Source organism: Ctenopharyngodon idella, chromosome 7 (genome assembly GCF_019924925.1).
Source record: "Ctenopharyngodon idella isolate HZGC_01 chromosome 7, HZGC01, whole genome shotgun sequence".
Lineage (NCBI taxonomy): Eukaryota > Metazoa > Chordata > Actinopteri > Cypriniformes > Xenocyprididae > Ctenopharyngodon > Ctenopharyngodon idella.
This window is the reverse complement of record NC_067226.1, coordinates 22,545,207-22,570,517: the sequence shown is the minus strand read 5'-3', so window position 1 is coordinate 22,570,517 and position 25,311 is coordinate 22,545,207. Positions and strand designations below refer to the sequence as shown.

Here is a 25,311-nt window from a genome sequence, read left to right as displayed (position 1 = left end):
AAAAAATACAGGTTTTTTGTTTTCCCAAAATGTCAATATGATGCTTAAGGAAGAAATGGAATTCCCCAATGTCAGTAGTCATATTATAGCCGATGCATTCAAATTCCATTCAAAACTGAGAAATGTAACACACAAAAAAGGTTTATAACATGGTTCATTCTGCCCCATTTATCTGATTATTTAATGTTTAATAACTGTTGTTTGCTACTTACTTTTAGTAGGCTAAATTCCTCCGATGCCCGATAACTACATCAAACACAAAGACCAGAGGAAATATTTCTGTAGACAGAAAGCTAGTCAGGACGCGGGCCAGTCTCTGATCAGATATTGACTTGTGAAAATGAGAGGACACACTGGAAAAGTGCTGACAGAAGAACCGTGTCGCTTTGTCTTGATGTTTCCTATGTGCTGCGTAAATCACTAAATGTGCTAGTCACGTGACCACAGCTGATCACACTCACATTTCAATTAATTGGAGATGTTTTGTATTTTGCTGCATTTTATAACGTTGCGTTTTATAAGTAACGTTGTTTGCGAATTGCAATGACATGCAGCGGACTTTCTGACACCAATTATCATCAGTAGCCTAAGATAATTTTACAGGCTGATCCAGTGGAATTTATTTATTAACTTTATGTAACGTCATACTTCTTTCGTAAAGTGCTCATATTTTCGCTAACATTTGTTATGATTGTTTATCGTTGTCTGATGTGTGTAGTCTAGTGTTTCTTTATATTTCTGTAATGGTTGAGTTGAGGGTTAGGGATTTAGGCCTGTAAGGTACAGTATAAAAATCATTATGAAGAATCCTCATAAAATACAAAAATCCAGCGAGTGTGTGTGAAATGTAGGAATACAACGACCAAAATTTCGTAGTTTTAAGTAGGCTATACAAGTTCATTGAGATGTCCAGCAGGTGGCGTAATAAAGCTGTTTACAATTATAATCCATAACCCTTTTACACAACAGTATAAAGATCCATGCTGTGTGAAAAAAAAAAAAAAAAAACATCTTAAAATTGCCCAAGCTGGTTTGCTGGTCTAAGATGGTTTAAACATTTCTCACAGTCTGGTCAAGCTACTATTTGGCTGATTTAGCTTCCTGACCATCATGTCTCCCAGCCTGACTTGCTAAAAAGTGCCCTAACTCAGGCTTGTTTAAGATGTTTTAAGCTTTTTTATTCTAACATAAAGCATTAGTTTTAACACACCTTTTTATGTCTAGATATTTAAAAATGCATAATTCTAGTGAAATGTGACTTTCAACCTTTCCAGAGAGAGGGTGGGGGGACACATGCTTATGCCTCAGCTAAAGGTACGTTTACACGGCAACAGTGTGGGGTACAACGGGGCTAAAGGCACCCCCTAAGAAAAATGTGCTTTTCACTACTCCCATTAGGGCTGCACGATATTGGAAAAACTGACATTGCGATATTTTGTTTTTCTGCGATATATATTGCGACATGAAAAAAAAATCCCCAGATGACTTGGCTCTATTTGGAAAGAATGAATCATTCTAGGATGACTGGGGTGATTTTGTAGGTAAGTGAATACACATAGAAAATAATGGCCAAATTACAATTATTCAGATAAATATTATAGAATTAAATAAATAGTGCTTTATATTTTCCAGGTAAGTCTAACAGTACAGAAATTGAATAATCAAATGTAAAATAACACTGCTTAGTCTCACTGTATATTTCTATGCATAAATTTCGATGCTAAAACGATATATCGTGCAGCCCTAACTCCCATAGTGTATGATTGCAGAAAAAATGTATATGTTTTTATTGAACATTGATGGAGCAACAGATTTTGTGTGAAAATAAATCATAAATCATGGTTTGTTTGTTTAAAAGTCTTATAAATGTATGAGAGCCTGGGGCAAAAGGAACAAAGTATTGATACAAATACTTTAGCTAAAAAATAATGTCTAAGTTAATAATTGTTCAAAACAATCACTTTGGCAAAGTTTGTACTATTTTCAGCTTATTTTGATAAATAAAATAATTCATTTTTGTTCATATAGCCTACTGTCATTATGTTCATTTTAAAAATACAGAAAAAAAATTATTTAAAAAAGTAAAGATTCTGAAAGCATTGAATGAGATCCCATTATAATTTAATATAGCTTTACAATAGTAACAAATAAATATGATGTTTTATTATATAATATGATTAAAGGTTTAGTTCAACCAAAAATGAAAATTCTGTCATTAATTACTCACCCTCATGTTGTTCCAAACCCCGTAAGACTTTCGTTCATCTTCAGAACACAAATGAAGATCTTTTTGATGAAATCTGAGAGTGTTCTTTCCCTCCATTGACAGCTACGCAACTACCACTTTGACGCTTCAAAAAGCTCATAAAGAGATTGCAAAACTAATCCATATGAATTGAGCGGTTTAGTCCAAATTTTCTGAGGAGACATGGTTTCTGAAGAGAAACAGTTTAAATTTAGGCATTGAATCTATCAATTCTCATTTGCTACATAAATCTACAATGTTTTTTAAAAAAAACATTAAATATCAAATTAGCACAGAATAAACTTTGCGTTGCTGTCCATGATTGCGCCAAGGACCAGCCAAATGTTCATGCATCATCAAAAGCGGTTGTTAAGAAAAGTGCTGAGCTGAATTTTTGTGCCATCTAGTGGTTTAAAAGAGAATAAAATCAAATGCGCCTTTTACCTCGGAGCACCTTTAGCCCTGTTGTACCCTACTAAAAATGGAAAAAGTTTTTCACATACAGGTGACAACGTTGTCAAAACGATCCCCGTTCACACGTATCCACAAAAATTACTAAAAATGCTGTATTATGCATGCCAGGCCAGTAGTTGGCGATGTCACTGTAAAGAAACACTGGATGCGGCTATAGACTGAATACATAATACGCATGCACAAGGCGACACAGTTTTCACAAATTCGTGTTTTTGTAGTTTACACTGAGACATATCCAAAAACTTGCACTTTGAAGCCCTTCTTCAAAAGTTTGTGTTTTCAGGCCCCCAAAGTGCCGTTGTTGTGTAAATAAACGCCCAAAATGCATAAAAAGTTTTCTGTTTTTAGTTGAAAACAGAGTCATGTAAACGGCCCCTAAATGACTCCTCATGATGAGCGGTCCTTACTGGACTCTGTTACACACCTAGTACAATTGCATTTTATGTTTGGTTTGGTTTATATTAGAAGTGGGGCTTGGTGACAACTTAAATATAATTTGATTATGACACAATTATCTTCAACATCTCCAGTGAGTTTTCACTATTACATCAGTACTGACATTATTTAACCTGCTTGAACCATTAAACATCTCTGGATCCTATTGTATGTGTCATTTGTTTCTGCCTACAATTAAGGGAAAAGCTTGAAATCCTCCTCTTATCGAATCATAAATCACCACTGCTCAATGCTTATTTGTTGGAAGAAGACTGCAATATAGTCAATTAGTGAGGTTTTTAGTTTGCATTAAGAGTCCTTACACTTACACCAGCTTCTCATCGCGCAAATAAACTTCTTTTGTTGTTATCTAAAACTCTCACCAGTCCATGTACACCAAATGCTGCTTCTCTCAGAGACTTGGTCCAATTATACTACTTCTTTCCTGACAGTATCACATTATCATTATTTATGAAAACCACCCTAACACTGGGTTCCCAAGGTCCTCATATCTTGTTCTCATATGGGCCAGGGGTGGGTGGATTTTGATGGTGTGGCTGTAGTCATCTAGTAATTCTGGCATTACAATAGAGTTAAAGTGGGTGTCTCATTGAAAATAGCAATGTGTGTGACTATGTGTGTGACTGAGGTCAGAGGAGTGGACCCACCTTTTCCTCAAGTACAGACAACAGTCACAGGAAAGGCAAGGCTGGAAGGCATACATTCATGTGCACTTAGTACACATGCATAGAATATACACATACATGCTCATAATATGACATGTTTGGTGATAAAAAAAATTAATTTAGATGAGTTGCAGAACTGATAGGGAGCAAATCTATCAACTAATTTAAGAGGAGAACAGGTGTAATAAGTTACAAAATGACTATTTGCTATTCTGATTGCTAAAGAAAGGCTGACACTCATGGGCAGCCCTTCTGAAAGCGGAAGGGTGGTGTGTAAAAGAGGAAGCTTTAGGGTGTGTTTGTGATCAGAGCCAAAGCACTTCCTGGTTCGGTGTGCAGCACGAGTAGCTTAGTCGGGGGTTGTTCACTTCCTCTCAACTCACTTGTTTGCTTCCTGTCTGACCAAGAAAGCAATGTGTGGTCTGGAGTGTTTATACATAGATTGGTCAGAACATGCTGGACTGGGTCGGCTGATAGTTGTGAATGGATATGGCATGAACTTACAGTTAAATATGGAACAGAGAAGATGTGAGTGTCTCTGTCAGTAAACAAAGGCTAAAAAAAAATTGGTCAGAGGAAAAATAGAAAGACTTTCTCTTTTTTGTTGGCTTGCCTAATGACCTTTGTGAGATTGGCCTTGGTGGCTCAGGGAGGTAAATGCCATTGGTAATGTGTTCCAGACTCAGTCAAATTAAATTTGAGAAAACTGGAAATATATGGATCCATGAAAAGTTTTCTTGTTCAAGAGAAATGGATAAGAGGGAAAGAGTATTTATGAGTGCATTTGAACAATCCTTTCAACTACCACCTGAGCGCCACTAAAATTTACAAATTTTACTGTTGGCAGCAAACAACAGTATATTTTGATTAAAGTGTAGTATGGACTTCATATGCCTGCATAAGTCTGCTTGGGAAATTACAGTATAATGGAGAACTACAGCCAGGAACATTGCATACATTTGGTACATGCAATTTTATTAGATTTTTATTATTTTTATTTATTTTGGCAGCTTTATTTTTTATTTTTTTTACTTATTAAGTAAAAGGTATGAATTACCTTATACATTACATTTACAGTGAATATACATATTTAACAATCGACTTACTTTTAATAAATCAGAAAGGCAGGGTGCACATTTTTTGGGGGGTGGGGGGGTGGGGGTTGTGCTCAATGATCAGGTGCTCAAGTGGGAAAAAAGGCACCTTTGTCATAATTATTTATTTATAAAAAAAAAAAAAACCCTATAAAACATTTATTTAAAAAAAAAAAAATGCTTTTAATTACTTACACTAATTACCTCTACACATGGCTGTTACCAATAAAATGCAGCCGGTAGGTGGTGTCAAGTCTTGATACGTGAATTATAGAATCATTCATTCAACAGATTCGTTCAGACCGTCTTTATGAATGTGTCATTGAATCATTGGTTCACCCAATTCGTTCAAAAACACTGAATCATTCAAGATCGAAACTGTGTTGTCGGAACTGTTCTGCTTTGTTTGGAACTATTTTGTTGGCGAAATAGAGCAAAAACAGTCAAAACTGGAAATGTTTTAAGTAAAAATGGTCAAGTAATGTAATTAACTTATTGTTTATTGAACTGTTGTATAAAATAAATCACATTTGCAGTCATTCTGATATTCAGGAAAATAGCACTCTTGATCATGTGATACTACTTAAATAGGCCTGTTATAAATGTCATAAACAAAAAACAAGAACTTTAGGGGCAATTCACATATTAAATTTTTGGGGCATTTTTATTAATTTTTGTGGCATTTCTAACCCTGTACAACATTTTACACCAACGCCAGACTAGCTTACTTGTTGTTAAGCTTAATGGCTAGGCTGGCTGTATAAAGATAATTTAATAGTGGTTTAATTTATAGTAGTGATAAACACGATCTTTACCTGGTTATCAACAATGAGGGCAGGCCCGGAAGACATGGATGCTGCTCTCTCTGCAAGGCACACGATTTGCATGCGCAAAGGGTGGTGATGTCAAAGAGGGGGAGGGGGAGGGGCAGGGGCTTGCACGGACTTGAAGAATTAGAACTTAAATGCTATTGTTTGACACATGCTTAATTGAGAATTAATACCATGGGCCAAATTTAAATAAAAACTAAAATATAAAATAAAATAAAATAAAAAGGTCTTGCAAAAGGGCACTTACCTAGTGAGATGCCAAAAGGGCAGGTGTTTGAGCACCACTTAGGGTCTATCTGTGCTCATGCCTGGGAGTAGCCATGGTGGAGCCTTGGCAAAAACAGGGGAGGACAGACAGGAAGGAAAGAAAGCCAAGAAGAGCCAAAGGGACTGGGTGACACTGAAGGTCCTAGAGACTAAGGTGGGGCCGCAGGGATGAGCGGCTGAGGTGAAGCCAAGGTACTGGAGAACTGAGGCGCCCAACAGAGCTGAAGGGGTGGAAGGCCGAGGTGCAGATGAAGGCCCAGATGTCCATGGTGAAGGCAGAGCAACAACTGACCAAGGCTGAGCCTGAGGGACAAGGAAGCCCGATGGAGCCATAAGAATGATGGTCTCAGGTGGAGCCGAGGGAGCAAGGAGCCAAGGTGGAACCGACTGGTCGACAGGCCGAGGTGGAGCTAGAGAGTTGACACACCAGGGCAGAGCTGGCGAACTGGAAGCCTAAGACGGATCCATGCTGCTAGGTGGAGCCAGTGAAAGATGAGTCGAAGGGCTAAAGGGAGCCCCTTGGAGACAGGGCTGAAGAACTGGATAGCACAGGCAGATTCAAATTCAATAACAGCCTCCTTGGCTAACATGGGACAGGCAGATAGTTCAATAATGACCTCCTTGGCCAACAAGGGACAGACAGAGAGTTTAATAATGGCCTCCTTGACCAACACGGGACAGGCAGAGAGTTCAATAACAGCCTCCATGGGACAGGCAGAGGAGGTGGGAGCGGGAGGTAGGGTGGGAGCATCGGCGACAAAACAGGCTTAATGCTAGGCGACGAAACAGGCTTGGTGCTGGATGGGACCAACAGCGACGGGAGATTTTGGGAACCAACCTCCTCCAATTCCTCATACAATTTTTTATGAGTTAGTGGTCAGCTGTAGGAGTATATGGGCAGGGCTCCACGTCATGCCTACGTACTTAATGAAAATACCCACCTGAATGGACACTGGGACTTGCTCACACACCTGCTCAGACTCCTTTTTTGGCTCATGCTCCAGGACGAAGGTAGTCTTAGAGTTATGCTTCTTGGTTGAAGTGAGGGCCGGTTCACGCAATTGGTCAGACATGGCACTTTTCGGCTTTGGGTCTGCGTGGGCTCTGGTTCCATCTTCACAGTAGGTTCGATGATAGGATGGGTGGGTGGGACTGCAGGTGGGTAAAGATTATTTCCTCCTCACTCTCTCCGATGTTGTTGGGGCATCCACACTGATGCTACACCTGTTCAACAAATTTGTGGAACCTCCCTTGAGGGCTGTCTGCCCCTGCACCTTGGTGTGTTGCTTTAGACCTGCCCGGACAAACATGATGAGGCTTATTTCATTGTAGTCCACAAAGGGGAAAAGATCAAGAAACCTCTGTGTGTGCTCCTCGAGGGACTGATCCCCCTGTCCCCCTGGGAGAGGAGGAGGATCTGAACTGGTGCTAGATCCATTTGTTTTGGTCAGATCTTCTGTCAACAAGGGGTTGCAAAAAGGTGGAAATAAAAGAGCTGGATCTATTTGCAAGCAGTTTTTATTAATCAAAATGAACTCAAAATTACATTTCTTCGGGCTATCTGGAAACAAAACACAGGAAGCAGAACAACACCTATAGTAAGACGAGATCTGACAAACAACAAATGAAAATGAGGGCTATATATACATCAAGAAACACTAGGGACTAAAGGAGGTAGTTAACAAGACACAGGTGAGCCACATGAGGGCAAATAATAAAACATGGTAACCGATGAACTAAGACAAGAACAAATCCTTATACACCGCATAGCATATAAAAATGAATGGCAAGTACTAAAGGATAAGCTGCCGGAAATGAAAAATAAAACATTGTCAATAGAAAATCTTTTTTTGTTTTTGTTTTTACTCATTTTCCATCAATGCTCCACACTCCAGTTCAGTTGGTGCCGGTAATGCACCAAAAGCTGGTCTGCCAACCACCAATAAACTGAAAAGAAGAAGAAGAGCTAAGACAAAGTAAAAACAGGAAACTGAACTAGGAACAGTGCAAAACCAACTCAAAGTCCAACTCAAGCAAAATTCTAATACAGAACAGACGTGACATTATCAAACATCTGTGAGTGTAATTTTTTTTTACACGTTTGTGCTATAGGAGAGCCAGTAAGCAAGCACCAAGCAGCTCCCTGGAACTCAGAAATGTATAAGTAGATGTCCGATTCGACCACTCAATACATGTTGACGCGTCCGCCATATTGGAACGGTTAACACTTCAGATGCTGTCGTCAGTAAAATGACAATAAAATGAGTTTTCACTCAAAGTAAAACTCCATGAGTTTTCCAAGATGCCACAACATTGTGCAGACTCTAGTAAAAAAAAACAAAAAACAAAAAAAAAAAACAGAGATTTAAATTCCCAAAGAAACTGGATAAACTTTCACATATAGTGCACTTGTTAGAAATGCAGCCTCAAGAGAAAATTCATGAACAATTACAATAAGCAGGTCAGACTAATTCAACATAGATGAGCTAACATGCATTTGTTTGTATGCATGTATAGTTTTAAACTGTTTTAAAATGATTGTTCTAGTTAGGAAAGGGCTTTGTTAGAGAGAGAAAGGGGAGTAAGACTGAAATGAAACAGAGAGTGAAGAGAAGACAGGAAAGACAAGAAAAAAGATCGAGCTGGAAGAGAAGCTGAGAGGGAAGAAAGAGTTGGATGCAGGGGGTGGGCAGAAGGAAAAGAGGGGAAACACGAGGAGGGGGGATCGGATGACTTAATCAGTGCACGCTGCCACTCCAAATACTCTCCACCCTCTCTCTCTCTCACTCCAACAAACACACCAATACACAGTGATTGAATCTGTGTCAGAATGAAGTCAGATCCCCTCCCTTTCCCCCTTCACTACAGCAGCCTTCATATCCAGCCCCTGTACATGTGTGTGTGTGCGGCTCTCTCAACCATTCCTCCCTGACATTCTTCAGCAGATGAAGGATTGACTGCTGGGATACAGAAACAGAGAAAGTCAGAGGAATAATCTTTGGATCTGAGCACTTTTGAAACTTTTTTCAACTTCAGCACCTTCAGTGCTTTTCTGCTTTCAGACATTTGGCTGGAACTTCTGTTGTGAAACAGCATCATTACGCAGACTCTGCTACTGAAACATCCAATTCCTTTTGGGATTTTGGACTTTTATCAGGGACTAAACATCCCCAGGCAGGGGACAATAGAACATTCTAAACAAAAGGGTGAGTACAAATTTAACATGCTAAAAAGTGAAAAGTTTAATGGGACCAGCATCAGGTGCAGTGCTTTGTCTTCTTTGTGTGCTGCGGTGACTGACAGAAGTGGGATTGATGGGGGCGTTCAAGAGAGATGGATGACTTAATCATGCTCTAGTGTAACATAAAAAGACAACTGGTATTTTAGTGGACAATCTGACAGTAATTACCTGACGGACATTGAAATACGACTTTGTATATCCTCTAAAATGACTATAATTGTAATATAGTAAAGGGGTCGGTACTTTATCATGCTTGACCTCAGCTTCTGCAAAGTGCCGCTGTGTCACAAGTAGCTCTTGGGTGGAAATTAATAGGAAGATTTTCCTAGAAAACTCTCAGAGGAAACAAGATGTTTGTTTGTGGTTTTAACAAACTGAGGTACAAGCTGAAATTATTTTCAGTGGCAGTTGACAATATGCCAAGCTGCTTATACATGGTTAAATATAAAAAAGGACTGATGTACATTACTTGACACATTGGTTTTAATATCATTGATATACTATTATAGTTTTTAATGTTTTCATTTAGATTTTAAATATTTTAAGTTTTAAATATTTAAGCTTTTTAATATCCCTATATAGTTTTGATTAAGTTATATATATATATATATATATATACAGTCAAACCAAAATGTATTCAGACACCTTGAACATTTCATTTATTAATACAGTTTATTCACTAAAAATGGTAATAAAATATGACAAGATCAAGAAGTTAAACAAGTTAAACTGTGTCAGAAAAAAATTATCTTAATTATGTCAGATAACATTTAAGCAAAACATGATCAGGTCAAAGTGTCTGAATAATTTTTGGTTCCAAATTTTTTATCAATTTTAGTCCACTATATGAAGAATTTTTGGGTATAATATGTCACAGTTTACTTTATTTTGCTATCCTCGCTTACATAAATGAACTATAGTGTCCTGCACCCACTAGTAAAAATATACCAAAAATATAAAAAATGTCTGAATAATTTTTTGGTTTGACTGTATGTATATATATACCTGGGACAACAAAACAACCTGTGCAAAGCAGGTAGAAAAAAGTATACCATGAAGAAACAATGTTTCTTTGTTCAAATGACTCGGCCTCAGTGCCAGAAAGCCTCTTTGATGTCATTTGTAATCTGTATGAAGTGTGTCTGAAACCATATGGAGAGGCAGTGATAAATCAAATCATCTGAAGGCAATCAAGTTCAATGGGCTTGTATCATTTTATAGTTTCTAATGTTTAAATTTACAAATGTCTTTATCTTTCACACACACACACACACACACACACACACACACACACACACACACACACACTGCTTCCCTCAAACCCTAACAGTGGAAGAAAAAGAAAATTGGAAAGAGTCCAAAGAAAAGATTAAGGCAAGAGGCATGGGGAAAATAGGGGGGAAAGGGGAATACTTTGGGGGTAGGGGGACATGAGGTTGAATTTCAGATTTCAGAAAGAACCATATTCATTTTTTCAGATAAAATCCATTGTATTGTAAACTAAACAGAATTATTTTTCTTGTATGATATCATACTAGCATTTAACAGCACTTACTTAACACATTTCTGTGTTTATTGTGTTTCTCTCCTGTTTCAGATCATTTGGTCTGGAAACAGAGCCCAACAAGAACTTTGGGAGACAGCATGACTAATACACACCCACTAACACATCATGTCATGCTTTTGTTGTTGCAGCTGGGACATCCTAATATGATGTTTTAAAAAGAGAACAAGAGGAAAAAATATAGATTTGTATTCAAAGACAATACAGAATTTATTCTGTATGTGTGAAATGTCTATGTTCTCTATGAAGGTCAATGACAAAATATTTTAAAAAAAAATTAGTTTAAAACATGTGCCACAATCTAAGAAATTCATGTTCATGATTTGTTATGGTTATTTACTGACCCCCTAAAAATCTGGGATATTCATGAAGTAAAATCAAATAACATATTTTCCTAAAACCTTGAATTCATATACATATCTTAATCGTCATTTCATACATTACATTTAAATTGCATTACATGTAATTTTTCCTTGAGTCTATTTGACTATCATGAACGAAAAATTTTCAAATATTAATAAAACCCTGCTTCACAGGTCAAAGCTATTCTTTTCCTGTTAGGCTGTAAAAGCCCTGTGACCTCTACAATGGCAGACGTCCTGCAGCTCAGTACCAACAGTCTACAAGTGCCAGGTAACATTTCATTAAAATTATTCTGTGGGATATGATGCTAAAATTAAGACTTGGATGAAAAAAAAAAAAATCATATCTATAGAATATCCTAAGGAACCTAGGTTATAATAGCTGAACAAGTAGGCTACTTTTGCAGTATACAACCAGAATTTATATACAGCAGACTTGGAGTCCAAAATGTAAAGCTGAATTGAAACCTGTGATTATCCACATATTTCCACAGGAATAATGCTGTAATTCCTGTCTATGCCATCAACAGTACTGGACAGGGGTGTGACCCTCTCTTATCTACGCTCTGTACTCTTGAGAATATCTGTACATGTTGATAACATTCCTATCTCACTCTTGAGTGAATTCCACCCATTTTTGAGTGTGTGCACGTTTGAAGGCACATTAGAGTGACCTTGCTGGAAGGGGTCAATCCATGTTGATAGTGCTTGCCATGGAATTAATTTTGACCTGAAAAATGTCATACGCACACTTTTGACCGTGTTAGGAATTATGGGATGTTCGGAATTCTGCTCTTGAAATTCCTTGCTGCCAGTGTTGCCACAGATATGAGACTCCAAAAAATCAAAATGTTAATGCTGAGTAATGCTGAGCTTTTAAATGATGTATTTGTATTTTTAAAGTCTATCATCTATTTTCTAAACGCATGTTATTGATCTCATAGTAAATGAGTTGTCCCTGTATATGTTTCATTGTAATTTTTAATCAAAATGTCATAACTCGATCTTCCGGTGAAACTTCTCTCTGATGACATATGACGAAATAATGGTGACATAAGTCCACAATCGACTACTAGCCCGGATTCAGATCTGCCTCCATCACATCACAAAATTCAATAGCTAATATATAGAACCAAGTCCCTGCCCTACTTTTTTCTTTTTCGATAAGCCGTTAAACTCGGATGTACATCATAATATGGAGGAAAAGATCTGTCGCTACTTCTGTTTCATTGCAACTTTACAGTAAATACTTCTGAAAGGAAGGCTAGATGTACTTCCACATCTTTTATAAAGGTATAAGGTCATTCAGCACATAAGGTGCTATGAAATCTAAAATGATCCACAGTGCAGTATTTTTTCCAACAAAACCATCCATTGGAAATTCTGATGTCACCAAACACATGCCAGTTGGGCTTAAAAGCTCAGGCAACCAATATGGAATTTTGAATTCTCTTAATTGCTCAGTCACTCTGCTGTTTTCGTAACCCCTAATCCTCCTATTCAAACTGCCGAGCTCTAAGTGGGACTCTAACCCGGGTCTGCTGGCATGGGTGTCGGGCACTCTAACAAGGAGGCTAAAGACCACAGTCTCTATCATTAGTCGCTAGAGCGCCTCTTGAGATCAGGGGCGTGAGGTTTACACGCACAGCTCTTACTAGCCTACGTCTGTTACATTTTCACATTCAGAGAGTCTTGATCTTGTTTTTCGAGTTCAATGCATGAGCAACTCACTCATTTAAATATTTATATTTATAAATATTTATCCCTCATTCTTTCTTTTTCATCTTATCATCTTCAGGTGAAGACAGATCAGCCTCTACATCTCCATCTGGTTCTCCATCTCCTTCCAGAAATGAGTGCAGTATCACTCCTCTTACTCCCTCTCCCTCTCCGGTAAGATCATGACAGACACAGTGCTGTACTATGCACCCTCTTTAGTATTTTATACGATAAACCCAGATTAAATGCCAAGATCAGATGCTTCAAACTACAGTAATGTTGAAAGAGGATGTGGTACCGCCAGAAATATGCAATTATGCTTCTTTACTTAGCACTCAGTCAGTTGGTTTAAAACAGCACTATCATTAGCTAATCCTCCAGTCAAAAGTGCACTGCAATCTGTGGTACCACAAAAATGTTTTGTTCGAAAGTTGACTTACTCCTGTATCACTTAACGGTGAAGTGTGTCATTTCTTCACCACTAGTGTCACAAAAGGGAATTGCAAAAATAATGTCAAGGTTTCTCAAACACTCTCCCTGTCTGCCATCAGGTGGACAAACACATAGTCCCTCCTCAAACTCATGCCATTGGTTGAGCCAATGACCCTGTCCCTTGTGGTTTTGCAGACTTACAGAATGGCTGCATCTGAAATCACATACTTCTCTACTATATAGTAGGCGAAAAATATTCTATATGATAAAAGAAGTATATCCGAATTCACAGTATTCATTAAAAAGTAGGCAAAAAGTACCCGGATGACCAACTTCTTCCGTCAAGATTCTGAAATGTACATATGATGGACACTATTATCCCATGAGGCCACGGGAGAGGATTTATGAATGGTAGTCAAGCGACGTAACTGACGCTGGTAGGTCACGTGATAAGGGTAACATGGCATAATATACAAGTTCATACGATATAGAACATACTTTTTTAGCGGTCATGAATAATAACTTATTCAAAATAAGTACCTACTCAAGAGAGTGTGTGATTTTTGCTAGACGTACATGTTTAACCGTTGTTCTTGCCTCTTGTAGCTCTTTGCTCATGTCACAGCATTCGAAATGCTTCTCTAGACCTTGCGTTTTTTCGTTCCACTGCCCTGCGTCTCACGTTTTTTAAACACAAACACATACTTACATAAACCACCTTGAAAATACTGGTATAAACATAAGCTGCAAGTGATTCATGATACACCCCCCTCTTGAGGTGTTTGGTCAATGTAACACTCTGGTCAGGGAAATGATCTAGAGATAAGAGAGGAAGAAGTTGGAGTCAGTTACTCTTCGTACCAGGGAGATCTTTGTGTAAAGTCACCCCTCTGAAAAAGGCAACAGGTTTATTTTCTTTCTGTCTACCTTGTTTTTTTCTTTCTTTCTTTCTTTCTTTAGAGGACAGAACTGAGACCGCGTGTGGCTCGTCCATTTTCTGTGGTTGTTGCAATAGATTTTGGCACCACCTCCAGTGGCTATGCCTTCAGTTTCACAGAAGATCCTGAGACCATTCACATGATGAGGTATATACGACATCTGCACAAAACTGTCTCTAATCTGAAGTTATTATAAGTTCTTATAAATCCCCAGCCCATTTCTTACCCTACATTTCTCCCTGTTTTTCAAACAGACGGTGGGAGGGTGGTGATCCTGGTGTAGCTAATCAGAAGAGTCCAACCTGTCTGCTTCTGACCCCTGACCTCCGGTTCCACAGTTTTGGCTTTGCGGCTCGAGACTGCTACCATGACCTTGACCCAGAGGAGGCCAGGCATTGGCTCTACTTTGACAAATTCAAAATGAAAATCCACAGCACCAGTGTAAACAGAACTTACTTTTTATTGACTGTGTTTTTTATAGTAGAATTTATTCAGGTAGAGAAAGTGCTCAGCTTAGGGACATCAAGCATTGTTGATAAGGTATCACAACACTGTCTAAAAAAGAAGAGGCTAGATCTACTGACTGTCTAAAGCAAAGCATAAGGGGAGAGTATTATGTATGACACTTCTGCAAGCATTTCTGCAGCAGACTTTCTTGGTTTTCTGCAGGATCTCACTATGGAGACTGAACTGGAGTCAGTTAGTGGAAGAAAAGTTCGGGCCATTGAGGTGTTTGCTCATGCCTTGAGGTTCTTCAGAGAACATGCTTTAAAGGTGAACACACACACACACACACACACACACACACACACACACACACACACAAAAAGCAGAAGCAGAGTAGTACAAAGACTATCAACTAATCAAGGAGTCATATTAGTACACTAAGGATTCATATTAAAACCTAAAGAGCACTTACCTAAAGAGTACATATTAGTATCTTATTAGGGTACTGCTCCAGCAACAAGCTGTTGCACCCCTAAAAATTACTAATCACAACATTAACATGTGTCTGAGACGTAATCTTTTCTTTTTTACTCCGAATATTGTTGTAAAATGCATCACTAATTACTCACGTGTTACCTCCTCTTCAAAAACTAGTAGTGATCTGGACCATTATTTTAAAGTGGAATAAATGTTTTGAATAATGGTCCAGAATAGTTCCTGCAGAGTGACTAGTAATTAACTGGTTGTGATTAGTAATTAATTGTTAATTCTTTATAATTTGTTATAGTTACAAATTATAAAGCTATTAATGAGGATAATCTCGTTCAGTAATTATTGATTACCTAATAAGGAACTATCTCAGTCCTAAATTTGATATTACTTACTGATTAGTTCAGCTTGTTTCCATATATGTTAATAACTGAAGTATTAATGTAGTACTACTCATTTGTCCTGCATTATTTCCTGCATAGTTACCTATTAATGACGACCATTATTCAAAATGGTTATCAAAATTATATATTAAATTCAGCCTTTGGGCCAACATGCTGGTATGGACCTCATACCCATGCCCCTATATAGGACAAGTGGTTTAGAGAATGGATGGATATTAATTATAGAATGTCTGAAATATAATTTAAAAAAAATAAATAAATAATTTCTTTGTACTTGTATTTGACTTACTAATTATTTGAACATTTGAATATGTGAATCTGTGTCTTGGTTATTTTTTTACTACTTAGGCTTTTGTTGCCTGTTTTTAGTTGTGCAATATAAATCTCCATCTAGGGCCAGACTGAACATGAACCACCAGTGTAATGTAGAGCAGTAGTGTGCTGTGGCTTTGGTTCAGATCTTTCAGGATGTACTTTTCCTTCACTCAAATAAGAACACATCCAGTCTCTGTGAACAGTGGGGGTCGGGGGAGGTGGAGGTTCTGGGCCAATCTGTAGTCAGTCTTGGCTGGACCCAAACCTTCTTCCTCCTGCTTCCTGGAGTCCCTGAAGGCTTGTGGGAAAACACTAACAGGGAGATTTCTACCAAACTCCGGCCATGCATCCTGAGGGTCATGAGTTCTGCACATCACGGTACATTTTAGAGCGGAACGGAAATAAGGGATATCAATAACTAATAGAAGTATGAAAATGTTATCTGTGGAATGTAGTTTAGATAAGAGTAGGAAAAGTAGTAATGTGTGTATGTGTGTGTGTGTGCTTTTCAGGAGGTGAAGGACCAGTCCTCCTCTGTGCTGGAAAGTAATGAAGTACGATGGGTCATCACTGTTCCTGCAGTGTGGCGGCAGCCAGCCAAGCAATTCATGCGAGAAGCTGCGTATTTGGTAATGTAGCATAACTGATCTAAGATCAGTTTCCACTATGTATATTACACATATTAAAGTACACACACTTTCTCTTTCTTCCTCTTACTTTTTCTTTCCCTTTCCCTTTCCCTTTCTCTTTTTCTTTCTCTTTCTTTTTCTTTCTTTTTTTCTTTCTCTTTCTCTCTTTCTTCTCTCATGCACACATACACAAATGCACACTCCCACATTAAATGTGATGTCCTTCAGCCCCCCAGTGCAGTTCAGGAAATGTGCGTATATGAAAAGGAATGCAATAGTCACTGCACACATACAATAAATGGGAATGTTGAAAGACTTTTGTATGAGTGGAGAGAAATAGTGTGCCAAGAGGGGACTATAACCTGATATCCATTATACTGTATATATATATACAGTGTGTGTGTGTGTGTGTGTGTGTGTGTGTGTACTGTTCTGCACAGTATTGCTGAACTGTACATTTCCCTATGAGCAAAACACTAAGAAATCAATCACAGAGATTATTTTTACATACAGCAATCAACAATACAGGGATCGCCGTTAAAGAACAAAGACTGTTGATTTGATCACTACCAGCTGCCCAGACTCTAAGAACACTGAAATCCCCCTCTACATTTTAAATAGGGCTGATCTTTCGCTCTCACTACCTTACTAGAGGTAAGGCAGGTTAAGGTTAATTTCCTCTTTGCAATGTCACAAAGGTTAAACAATGCAAGGGACCAGCACACAAACACAGGAAACCACGCCTGTCCCAGCCAAGCAAGAGAGGGGGAACGAGGCAGCCTACCACCTCCCATCATAACTCCATGACCAACTGGGGAAGTGTACTGACACTTTCACAATGTACTGAGACCTTCTTTCCGATTATTTTGGTTACCAGTGATCATTGTACAGTAAACGTGGTGTTTATATTTTGTAGTAACATTTGATGTTGTGAAACATAATGTTTATATTAAGTTTTCTGAAGAAAATTTGAGCAGTGCACGCTCATAAAATTTGTCAATTGATATTAGGGTGTAGTTGTTAAGGTGTTCTTACTAAATTCTTATTGAGAGTTCTTTTTCAATTACTGGTCGTAGAGTGTTCTGGGTGGTTGCTAGGGCATTGCTATGGTGTTTGACTGTCTCAAGTCAAAAGAACCCAATGCGCCATACAGTTCAACAGCACTGGTACGTTTTTGTATCAGTTTGAATTTCTCCAGACCAAGGCCGGCCCAGACTCTGTTGGTACCCAGGCAAGAATTTAGATTGCGCCCCCCACAAGACAACTCTCCCCAATTTTGCTAATGGCTAAAAATAACACCTATGGTAACTGTGCTGTCATGCATAACTAACACATTATGCTGATCATGTCATGCTTGCTGTCAACTATTACATTTTTTTTTACGTTGATGACAACATTGCTATCGTATGTCGTATATGTCGTATATCATAATGTAATCTAAAGTACTATAAAAGGATATTAATTGGCAGAAATGTGTGCAAAGCTCCATTGAAAATCAGTAAAAAAAATGTCACTCATCTCAGTTCATCGGGATCTCACAAAGTTACATTATAATCAATGAAGCTGTCTACACTGCACAATGAATCTCTTATTTACATTGTTTCTACAATTTGTTTGTTATAATGAGAGGATTTGCGAGCGTGCAGAACTCAGAGTCAGCACTGAGCAAAATATGCCACGGGCTGGCCCTGTTCCAGACAAACTCTCAATCTGGGCATTAGTGGTAGGGATTTTTCAGTCACTTTTTCTGCAGGTTACATCGTTACTTATGCCAGTAGGTGGGAACAAGTGTCTCTTTGAGTGAATTATTCAATTATTCACAGATTCATTCAAAACATTCATCCAGGAGCAAAAGAAAATTACTGTCTATACGAAAGAGTCATTGAATCATTCACTCAAATGATTTGTTCAAAAACTGATTCATTCAGGAACTAAACAAATTACTGTCTGTGTGAGTGAGTCGTTGAATTGTTCACTCAACCAGTTCATTCAGTGATTCATTCAGGAATGAAACAAGTGGTGATTTGTTCAAAATGCTGATTTATTTAGGACCTAAACACCACTCTGTGTGTTGCTTAAAAACTGTTGATTAGTGTAAATTACTCAGTATTAACTCAAACTCTACTAATTAGAGCTCATTTTGTTTGTCTTATTGTAGGCAGGTTTGGTGACTCCAGACTCTCCTGAACAGCTCCTCATAGCTCTTGAACCAGAGGCTGCATCCATCTACTGCAGGAAGCTCCGTCTACACCAGGTCATTGACCTCAGCCAACGACCAGTAACCAATGGTTTAGATGTAGATGGCTCCCGCCCTTTCGATTCCAGTTTTAGGCAGGGTAAGAAAAGTTTTCTTCTTCTTTTTCTAAATCAATTAGCATTATACAATATCACTTGCTCTCAGATTGATCCTGGGAAGGAGTCCAAATTTCTTGCTTTAAGTGTATCACATTTCTCTATAAACATTAAATGGGAACCATGCTTAAAGCATGGGGAATACAGGACTGTCTTTCATCCCTTGAAAATAGAGTACTGTTTTTGTTTTGTGTGGGTATGTGTGGGTTTATGCATGGAGGACAGTTAGATCGGGGGCAGATTGATCCAGAACCAAGTGGGTCTTAGTGACTGTGAGAGCATGTGGTTTGGGTTAAGACAGAAAGAACGAGATGACATTTTCTCGAAGGTTAGAGTGTCCCCTGAGGTCACAGAGCTGAAAAACTCTTTGAAAGATTGACAATGTTTTTGTTATCAAGTGCTTGAAACAAAATGGGGCTCTTTTACAAACACTCTTTTCACATTTATATACAACAAAAAATAAAGCACCGTAGACACCATCATTCATTCCTGCTTTTACACTCAAACAAAATATACTTACAATTATACACACACATTTCACATTATAATTGGAACAAGGTGCTGTGGACCATGAGCTCACCCTCCTCTGGACTGCTTACACTAGTTTCCCTGGATGATTCCTTTTGTTCTTTCAGTCTTTATTGCATTTTTGCTTGCTTGCTAATTCAAAGGTATGTGAGCGTATGTATGTTCCAAAGGCTAATCTCCCAAAACATGTTTTACAATTGGACAATGTTCATGTACACACAGAAATCAAGGGACACAAACACACAGTTCGACTTTAGCACTTTTATGTTCCAAGGGATTTTTTTTATTATTATTATTTACACTAACAGGCATGTGTTTTTTCCTTTATGAAGGTAACAAACTTTCCTGAAAACCTTTGTCTTGTTTTTGATGCTTCTGAAATTGGTTTAAATGCGTTTTATGCATTGATTGTGATGTTTTATTCATCGCATACAGAGACTTAGAATCTAGTCCAAATAATTTAGTCCATCATTGTCTGTCCTCTCATCTATATTAAGACCATGGATGCATTATTCATCTCTGTCTCTGTTCTATCAAACCACATGGGTTTTAGAGTAATTAAAGTTCAAATCAGTTTATTTTTACTTTTTACTTTTCCCTTTGTCTTGTTTCAAATGTTGTTTCATGTTGTAACGGGTTCCAGATTGTCCCTAAAGTGTAGTTTTTTTCTCTGTGTATTTCTGCAAGCTGTGGAAATGTTCAGCAGCATGTCAGTATTCTCTAGTGTTCACAGACTGTACCTGAAAAGAAAATGTTTGAAGTAATGCATTCCATAAAAAGAGTTCCTCAGGAAATATGGCATCCAGTATAGCCTTACTAACCCCAAAAGTGAAGCAGAGATCATTCTTAGTTTAACAGGTCATTATTCACTAAAAGCACCCACTATAAAACTCCAGCCATGAAACAAGCTTGTTTTATTAGGTATAAGAGCAAGACTTGAAGTAAATTGAGCTCACATCTCAAAGATCATGTTTTACAAACAAAAGCTTTAGGTTCATTAAATCAGGGTCTGTTTAGCAGGTTGCCTTAAAGATCTAGGTATCTGCAATCTCTCCCTCTCTCTTTTGCTCTCTCTGTGAATTTTATTTATTCTAATGTGATAAGGCTTTGATTAATGCTGCCCATGTGTGAGTGATTCATAGAATAAAGGAAGTCAATGTGTCTTTCAGCCCGTGAGCAGCTCCGCAGATCCAGACATAGCCGAACTTTTCTGGTGGAGAGTGGTACTGGAGAATTGTGGTCTGAGATGCAGACAGGTAAGAGATGGAAACACACAGACATTTATTTAGCTATAAAAAAAATGGCAATGGCGGCAATAAATAAATATAATAAACAGTAATTTTGACCTAAGACACACAAAGTATATTGGAAACTGACATCTTGTTGCCTTGAGGCCATATAGAGTGCAGACACTAACAAATTAAACATGAAAATGCTTTAATAAAAACACATGAATGTCTTTTTTATTTGTGATTCTTTTATCATAATACAAGTAACCACAAATAGACCATAACAATACTTTCCAGGGTAATAATTCCCAGAGTATTGTAATGCACTACTTTTTCATTTTTCATCTAAGATGGAACGTTACTATTTTAAAACATGATTTCCCCTAGCTAAGCTTTCTTGTTCTCTATGTGCATATAATGTTTATATGACTGTAATTGCTGTGCATATGTGTAAGAGACCCTCATTATGGAGCAATCATTGGTATGTTATTACTGGCTGCACAGTCTGAGCGCATGGCTGCAGTGTGTGTGCGTGCAGTTCTCGCTGCATGACTGGCACAATGACAAGGTGCAGGGTCAAAATAATCAGATCTTTAGCTCCAGATGTTTCCTGAAGAGAGAGAGGGATCGAGAAGGAGAGTTTATTAAGATCTAACTCATACAATACTCAAAATACAGATCTCCTTCAATCTCTCATAGTCTCCTGCGATTCTTAATAGTGCACACATGCTTATAGGTTCACAAAGACGAGGCAATTTTCTATGAAACCGAGTTATTTCACCATTGTAAACAAACAAGAAACACACTTTCCTGTGTAGTTAACTTAAGTCAAAAAAAGCTAAGCCACTTTTATCTCAGATTGCATCATAAATGTCTGAAGGCTGTTTGCTAGAAGATCTTCCTGACTGCAGTAGGTCTGGGAGAAAAGAAAGGGGGTGTTATTTATACAAGCCTTGTTGATTAAAAAAAATCTGGTAACAATTATTAAGCAGGTAACGAGGCAGGGGTGTCCATACTCGGTCCTGGAGGGCCACTATCCTGCAGAGTTTAGCCAGAGATTGTATATTATAGGGAGATGAGAGGGTCGTTACGCTTTTTTGGCTAAAGGTTGCAGGCTTGCCTTCCAGTGGCTTTGATGAGAGGGTCTCTATCTCTTACCATTGGAGAAAGCATAACTGCTAATTTAATCACGTGCGGCACCTCTCAGCCTATAGTGTAATGGCAGTGACATCAGTGTCCGCCGTTCAGAACTACCGCCAGAGCCGGAGTGTTAGCATTAGCCGTTACACTTTTTTGGCTAAAGGTTGATATAAAAATTAAATAACCATGTGTATTCTCAAAGGTGATCGGTACATTGTGGCAGACTGTGGTGGTGGGACGGTGGATCTGACGGTGCATCAGATTGAGCAGCCACAGGGCACTCTGAAGGAGCTTTACAAAGCCTCAGGTTAGTTGAAGACCAAAGCCAACTTCTTCATCACACTTACAACTACCTCCCTGACGATTATGATCTTTGTCTCAAAGATCTTCAAGACTAGAGTGAAATGATAGGGCATTGCTGAAGTGAATAGTCATGAGTGACCAAATTTGATTTCAACTAGTGTTGTACATGATTTTGCAATGTATAACATGTTCCTGGATCGATGTCCCTCCTTGATTCCATTCCAATTCCATCCCATGTTGTGAGATGAAATATTTGGGCCATAGTGCCGAATGTATGGTAGTGTTTGCTGTGAGTGTGGGCTTGGCAAAAAAACACATCAAGGGCACTCATAAGCAGGGTAGGGTAAGGTTGGATTGGGGGTCCAATCCTGCACCTGGAGGGCCACCTTCCAGGAGAACAACAAATCCAGGAGCACATCCTATCCTACTAGGCAAAATATTTATCACTAGTTGGAATGAAATCAAAGCTGGAGTGGCCAATTTTGATTGTTCACTTCAGCCATGCCCTGTCATTTCACCCCAATCCTGAAAAAATCTGATTCTGAAGGTCGTCTGATCACGGTTATTCCAAAGGATTTAGTTTAGGACCTTAAGAAAAATGAGGTGAGCATGCAAATCGAGTGGCATGTTACCTAAATCTAAATGGTACATAATATACATGTTTCTCTTTCAGGAGGTCCCTATGGAGCAGTTGGTGTGGATCTTGCCTTTGAGGCTATGTTGTGCCAGATCTTTGGGGCTGACTTCATTGAGAGTTTTAAAGCAAAACGTCCAGCAGCTTGGGTGGACCTCACCATTGCATTTGAAGCCCGTAAGCGCACAGCGGCTCCTGGCCGGGCCAACTCATTAAACATCTTGCTGCCCTTCTCTTTCATTGACTTTTACAAGCGACACCGGGGGCAGAGTGTGGAGACTGCCCTGCGCAAGAGCAAGTAAGTCTGACTCATTGAGGACATTATTGCTAAATTATGTCTTTGAAAGTGTGAGTATTTAAGTTTTAACTTTGTGTAATGTTTTTGTCAGTATGAATTTTATAAAGTGGTCATCTCAAGGGATGCTGAGATTCTCTGCAGAGGCCATGAATGAGCTTTTTCAGCCAACCATCAACAATATCATAAGACATATTGGTAAGAGACGTCTCTCAAACAAATACTAAGCCAGGGATCGGTATTTAATTCTCTGATATCATATCAATTTCTCTCACCCTACCAGAGAACCTGATGCAGAAGGAAGAAGTAAAAGGTGTGCGTTTTCTCTTTTTGGTTGGAGGATTCGCAGAGTCGCCCATGCTTCAACGTGCGGCCCAGAACGCACTAGGGCGGAATTGCCGTATCATAATTCCACATGACGTAGGTCTAACCATCCTGAAGGGTGCAGTCCTGTTTGGACTAGACCCCACTGTTGTCCGTGTACGCCGTTGCCCGTTAACTTATGGTGTTGGGGTTTTGAACCGATTTGTGGAAGGCCGACACCCTCGTGACAAGCTACTTCTCAAAGATGGCCGAGAATGGTGCACTGACATCCTGGACCGCTTTGTTAGTGTTGATCAGTCGGTGGCTTTGGGTGAGGTGGTGAGGCGGAGCTACACTCCAGCAAGAATAGGACAAAGGAAGATCATAATCAACATCTACTGCAGCGACACTGATGACATAACCTACATTACTGACCTCGGGGTGAGGAAGTGTGGTGCCATCACGCTAGACCTGCTTGAGTCAGGGGCAGTGGCAGCTAATGTTGGTGAAAATGATAAAGGATCTGCATTTGAACGCAGGGAGATTCGCACTACCATGCAGTTTGGAGACACCGAGATCAAAGTCACAGCTGTTGATGTGGCAACCGGCCGACTGGTGCGGGCATCAATTGACTTCCTGTCCAATTGATCCTACTATGCGGTTTCTGGAAAGAACTGGAATTTGTAGAATGTGAGGGATATTTAACGACAGCTAATCTCATCAAAAAATAATCTCGAATAACAGCTTTGCGTTTCAACATCTGGATACTTAAGGATTGCAGATGTAAAAACTGGAGGGCTGAATGATAAACTGGAATGTTATTAGGATTCCATTTCATCGTCCAAAGCACCAGCTATTTTGAATCTCTCAGTATTAAGCGTACTGTAAGCTTTGGATTAGAAAGATATTCTAATTATGAGTAATGAAAATTTCAATTGTCAAGAGCCCTAGATAAAAAAAAAAAAAATGTAACTAGACCTAAAGTAAAAATAACGGAAAATGCATTTACATTATCAAACAAGCTTCCATTTTTGGAATAATTTCTGTAAAAGCATTTCCTGTTAAAAAAGAGGAAGTAGTTCCAATTCTGTTATTGCTGGTAGTGTTTACCAGCATGTCACGCATGCAGTAAACAGACATTATTTTTAGGTTTGCAGATACTTAGTATTTAAATTGATTTATCAAATAAAGCCACTTAATTTTTATTTTTGTAAACATATACTCTTTAACTAAACAATCATTTTAAACTTATCAAAACAGTTCTCATGTTTATAAATTATGGTTGCACCACCTGGAGGTAAGGAGAGGAAGTAATCGTTTGGAATGATGCTGAGGAGGTTGGTTAAAGAAATGGTTTAAATTAATTTTCTGATTTTCTAGGTACAAAACAGGTAGTTACATTTTGAAATGCGATTTGTAAACATTTTTTTCCTGCCTGGTTGTAATTGTAGTTTTACTTATTTGCGCCATGAAAAATCTGGTTTGTTCTTCCAGCACAATTTAAATAGCTAAAGCCAATGAAACACTACCTCTCAAGACTTTAAATTATTCCAGGTCTAAACATTTAAGCCTGTCTATAAGTTTTTTGTTTGTTTGTTTGTGTTTTTTTTAAACGTGCCTTGTGTAAACTTTAAGTGATAACATTTATCACACTAACATTTGACCTATCATTCTTCAATCTGTTATATAAAAGCAATATTGTTGGCTTTTCACCTAGCAGGAAGTAAGAAAACCAAATGACTTTTTTTTTTTTTATATATATATTTTCCATAAACCCACTTCAAAGATGTTAAATTACCTATTAAATATGCTGGACATCCATTCGACATAAGGGAATCAAGCTAGGTGTTAAATGTTGGAATATAGTCCTAAAACTCTGACTTTAGTGTGATACTTATTATGAAACTGCATACTAATCACAATGACTGGAAATAAAGTTATTTTTCTTCAAATGTT

The 25,311-nt window shown here is 38.4% G+C and overlaps 2 protein-coding genes across 5 annotated transcripts in view; one reads left to right on the top strand and one right to left on the bottom strand.

The window, feature by feature from the left end:
- LOC127515692 (polyadenylate-binding protein-interacting protein 2B-like) overlaps window positions 1–2,247 on the bottom strand; it is a 14,051-nt gene extending 11,804 nt beyond the window's left edge. Inside the window, exon 1 of one of the 3 annotated variants that reach the window (XM_051899600.1) lies at window positions 2,228–2,247. The gene's annotated coding sequence lies outside the window, so the exon portion shown is untranslated. Of the gene's footprint in view, window positions 1–212; window positions 406–2,227 lie in introns of those variants that run through there. The other 2 variants (XM_051899599.1, XM_051899597.1) reach the window with 2 other exon arrangements.
- On the top strand, window positions 1,523–25,311 carry hspa12b (heat shock protein 12B). 2 transcript variants are annotated; one of them, XM_051899571.1, is made up of 13 exons: window positions 1,523–1,541; window positions 11,373–11,469; window positions 12,997–13,091; window positions 14,310–14,434; window positions 14,542–14,728; window positions 14,957–15,061; window positions 16,455–16,571; window positions 18,730–18,907; window positions 20,621–20,707; window positions 22,023–22,127; window positions 22,797–23,055; window positions 23,147–23,250; window positions 23,336–25,311. In XM_051899571.1, the coding sequence occupies exons 2-13, from the start codon at window positions 11,424–11,426 to the stop codon at window positions 24,001–24,003; spliced, it is 2,076 nt and encodes a 691-aa protein (XP_051755531.1). In that variant the 5' UTR covers window positions 1,523–1,541; window positions 11,373–11,423; the 3' UTR covers window positions 24,004–25,311. The 2 variants fall into 2 exon arrangements, with proteins under 2 accessions (XP_051755531.1, XP_051755530.1); XM_051899570.1 differs by lacking the exon at window positions 1,523–1,541 and adding an exon at window positions 8,787–9,237.

Excerpts from the sequence above, each read along its gene's own strand:
- hspa12b (XM_051899571.1), top strand. The coding sequence starts at position 11,424 with ATGGCAGACGTCCTGCAGCTCAGTACCAACAGTCTACAAGTGCCAG. Across the intron at positions 14,729-14,956 it reads TGAAAATCCACAGCACCAGT|GATCTCACTATGGAGACTGA; the intron begins GTAAACAGAACT and ends GGTTTTCTGCAG. Across the intron at positions 22,128-22,796 it reads GGAGCTTTACAAAGCCTCAG|GAGGTCCCTATGGAGCAGTT; the intron begins GTTAGTTGAAGA and ends TTTCTCTTTCAG.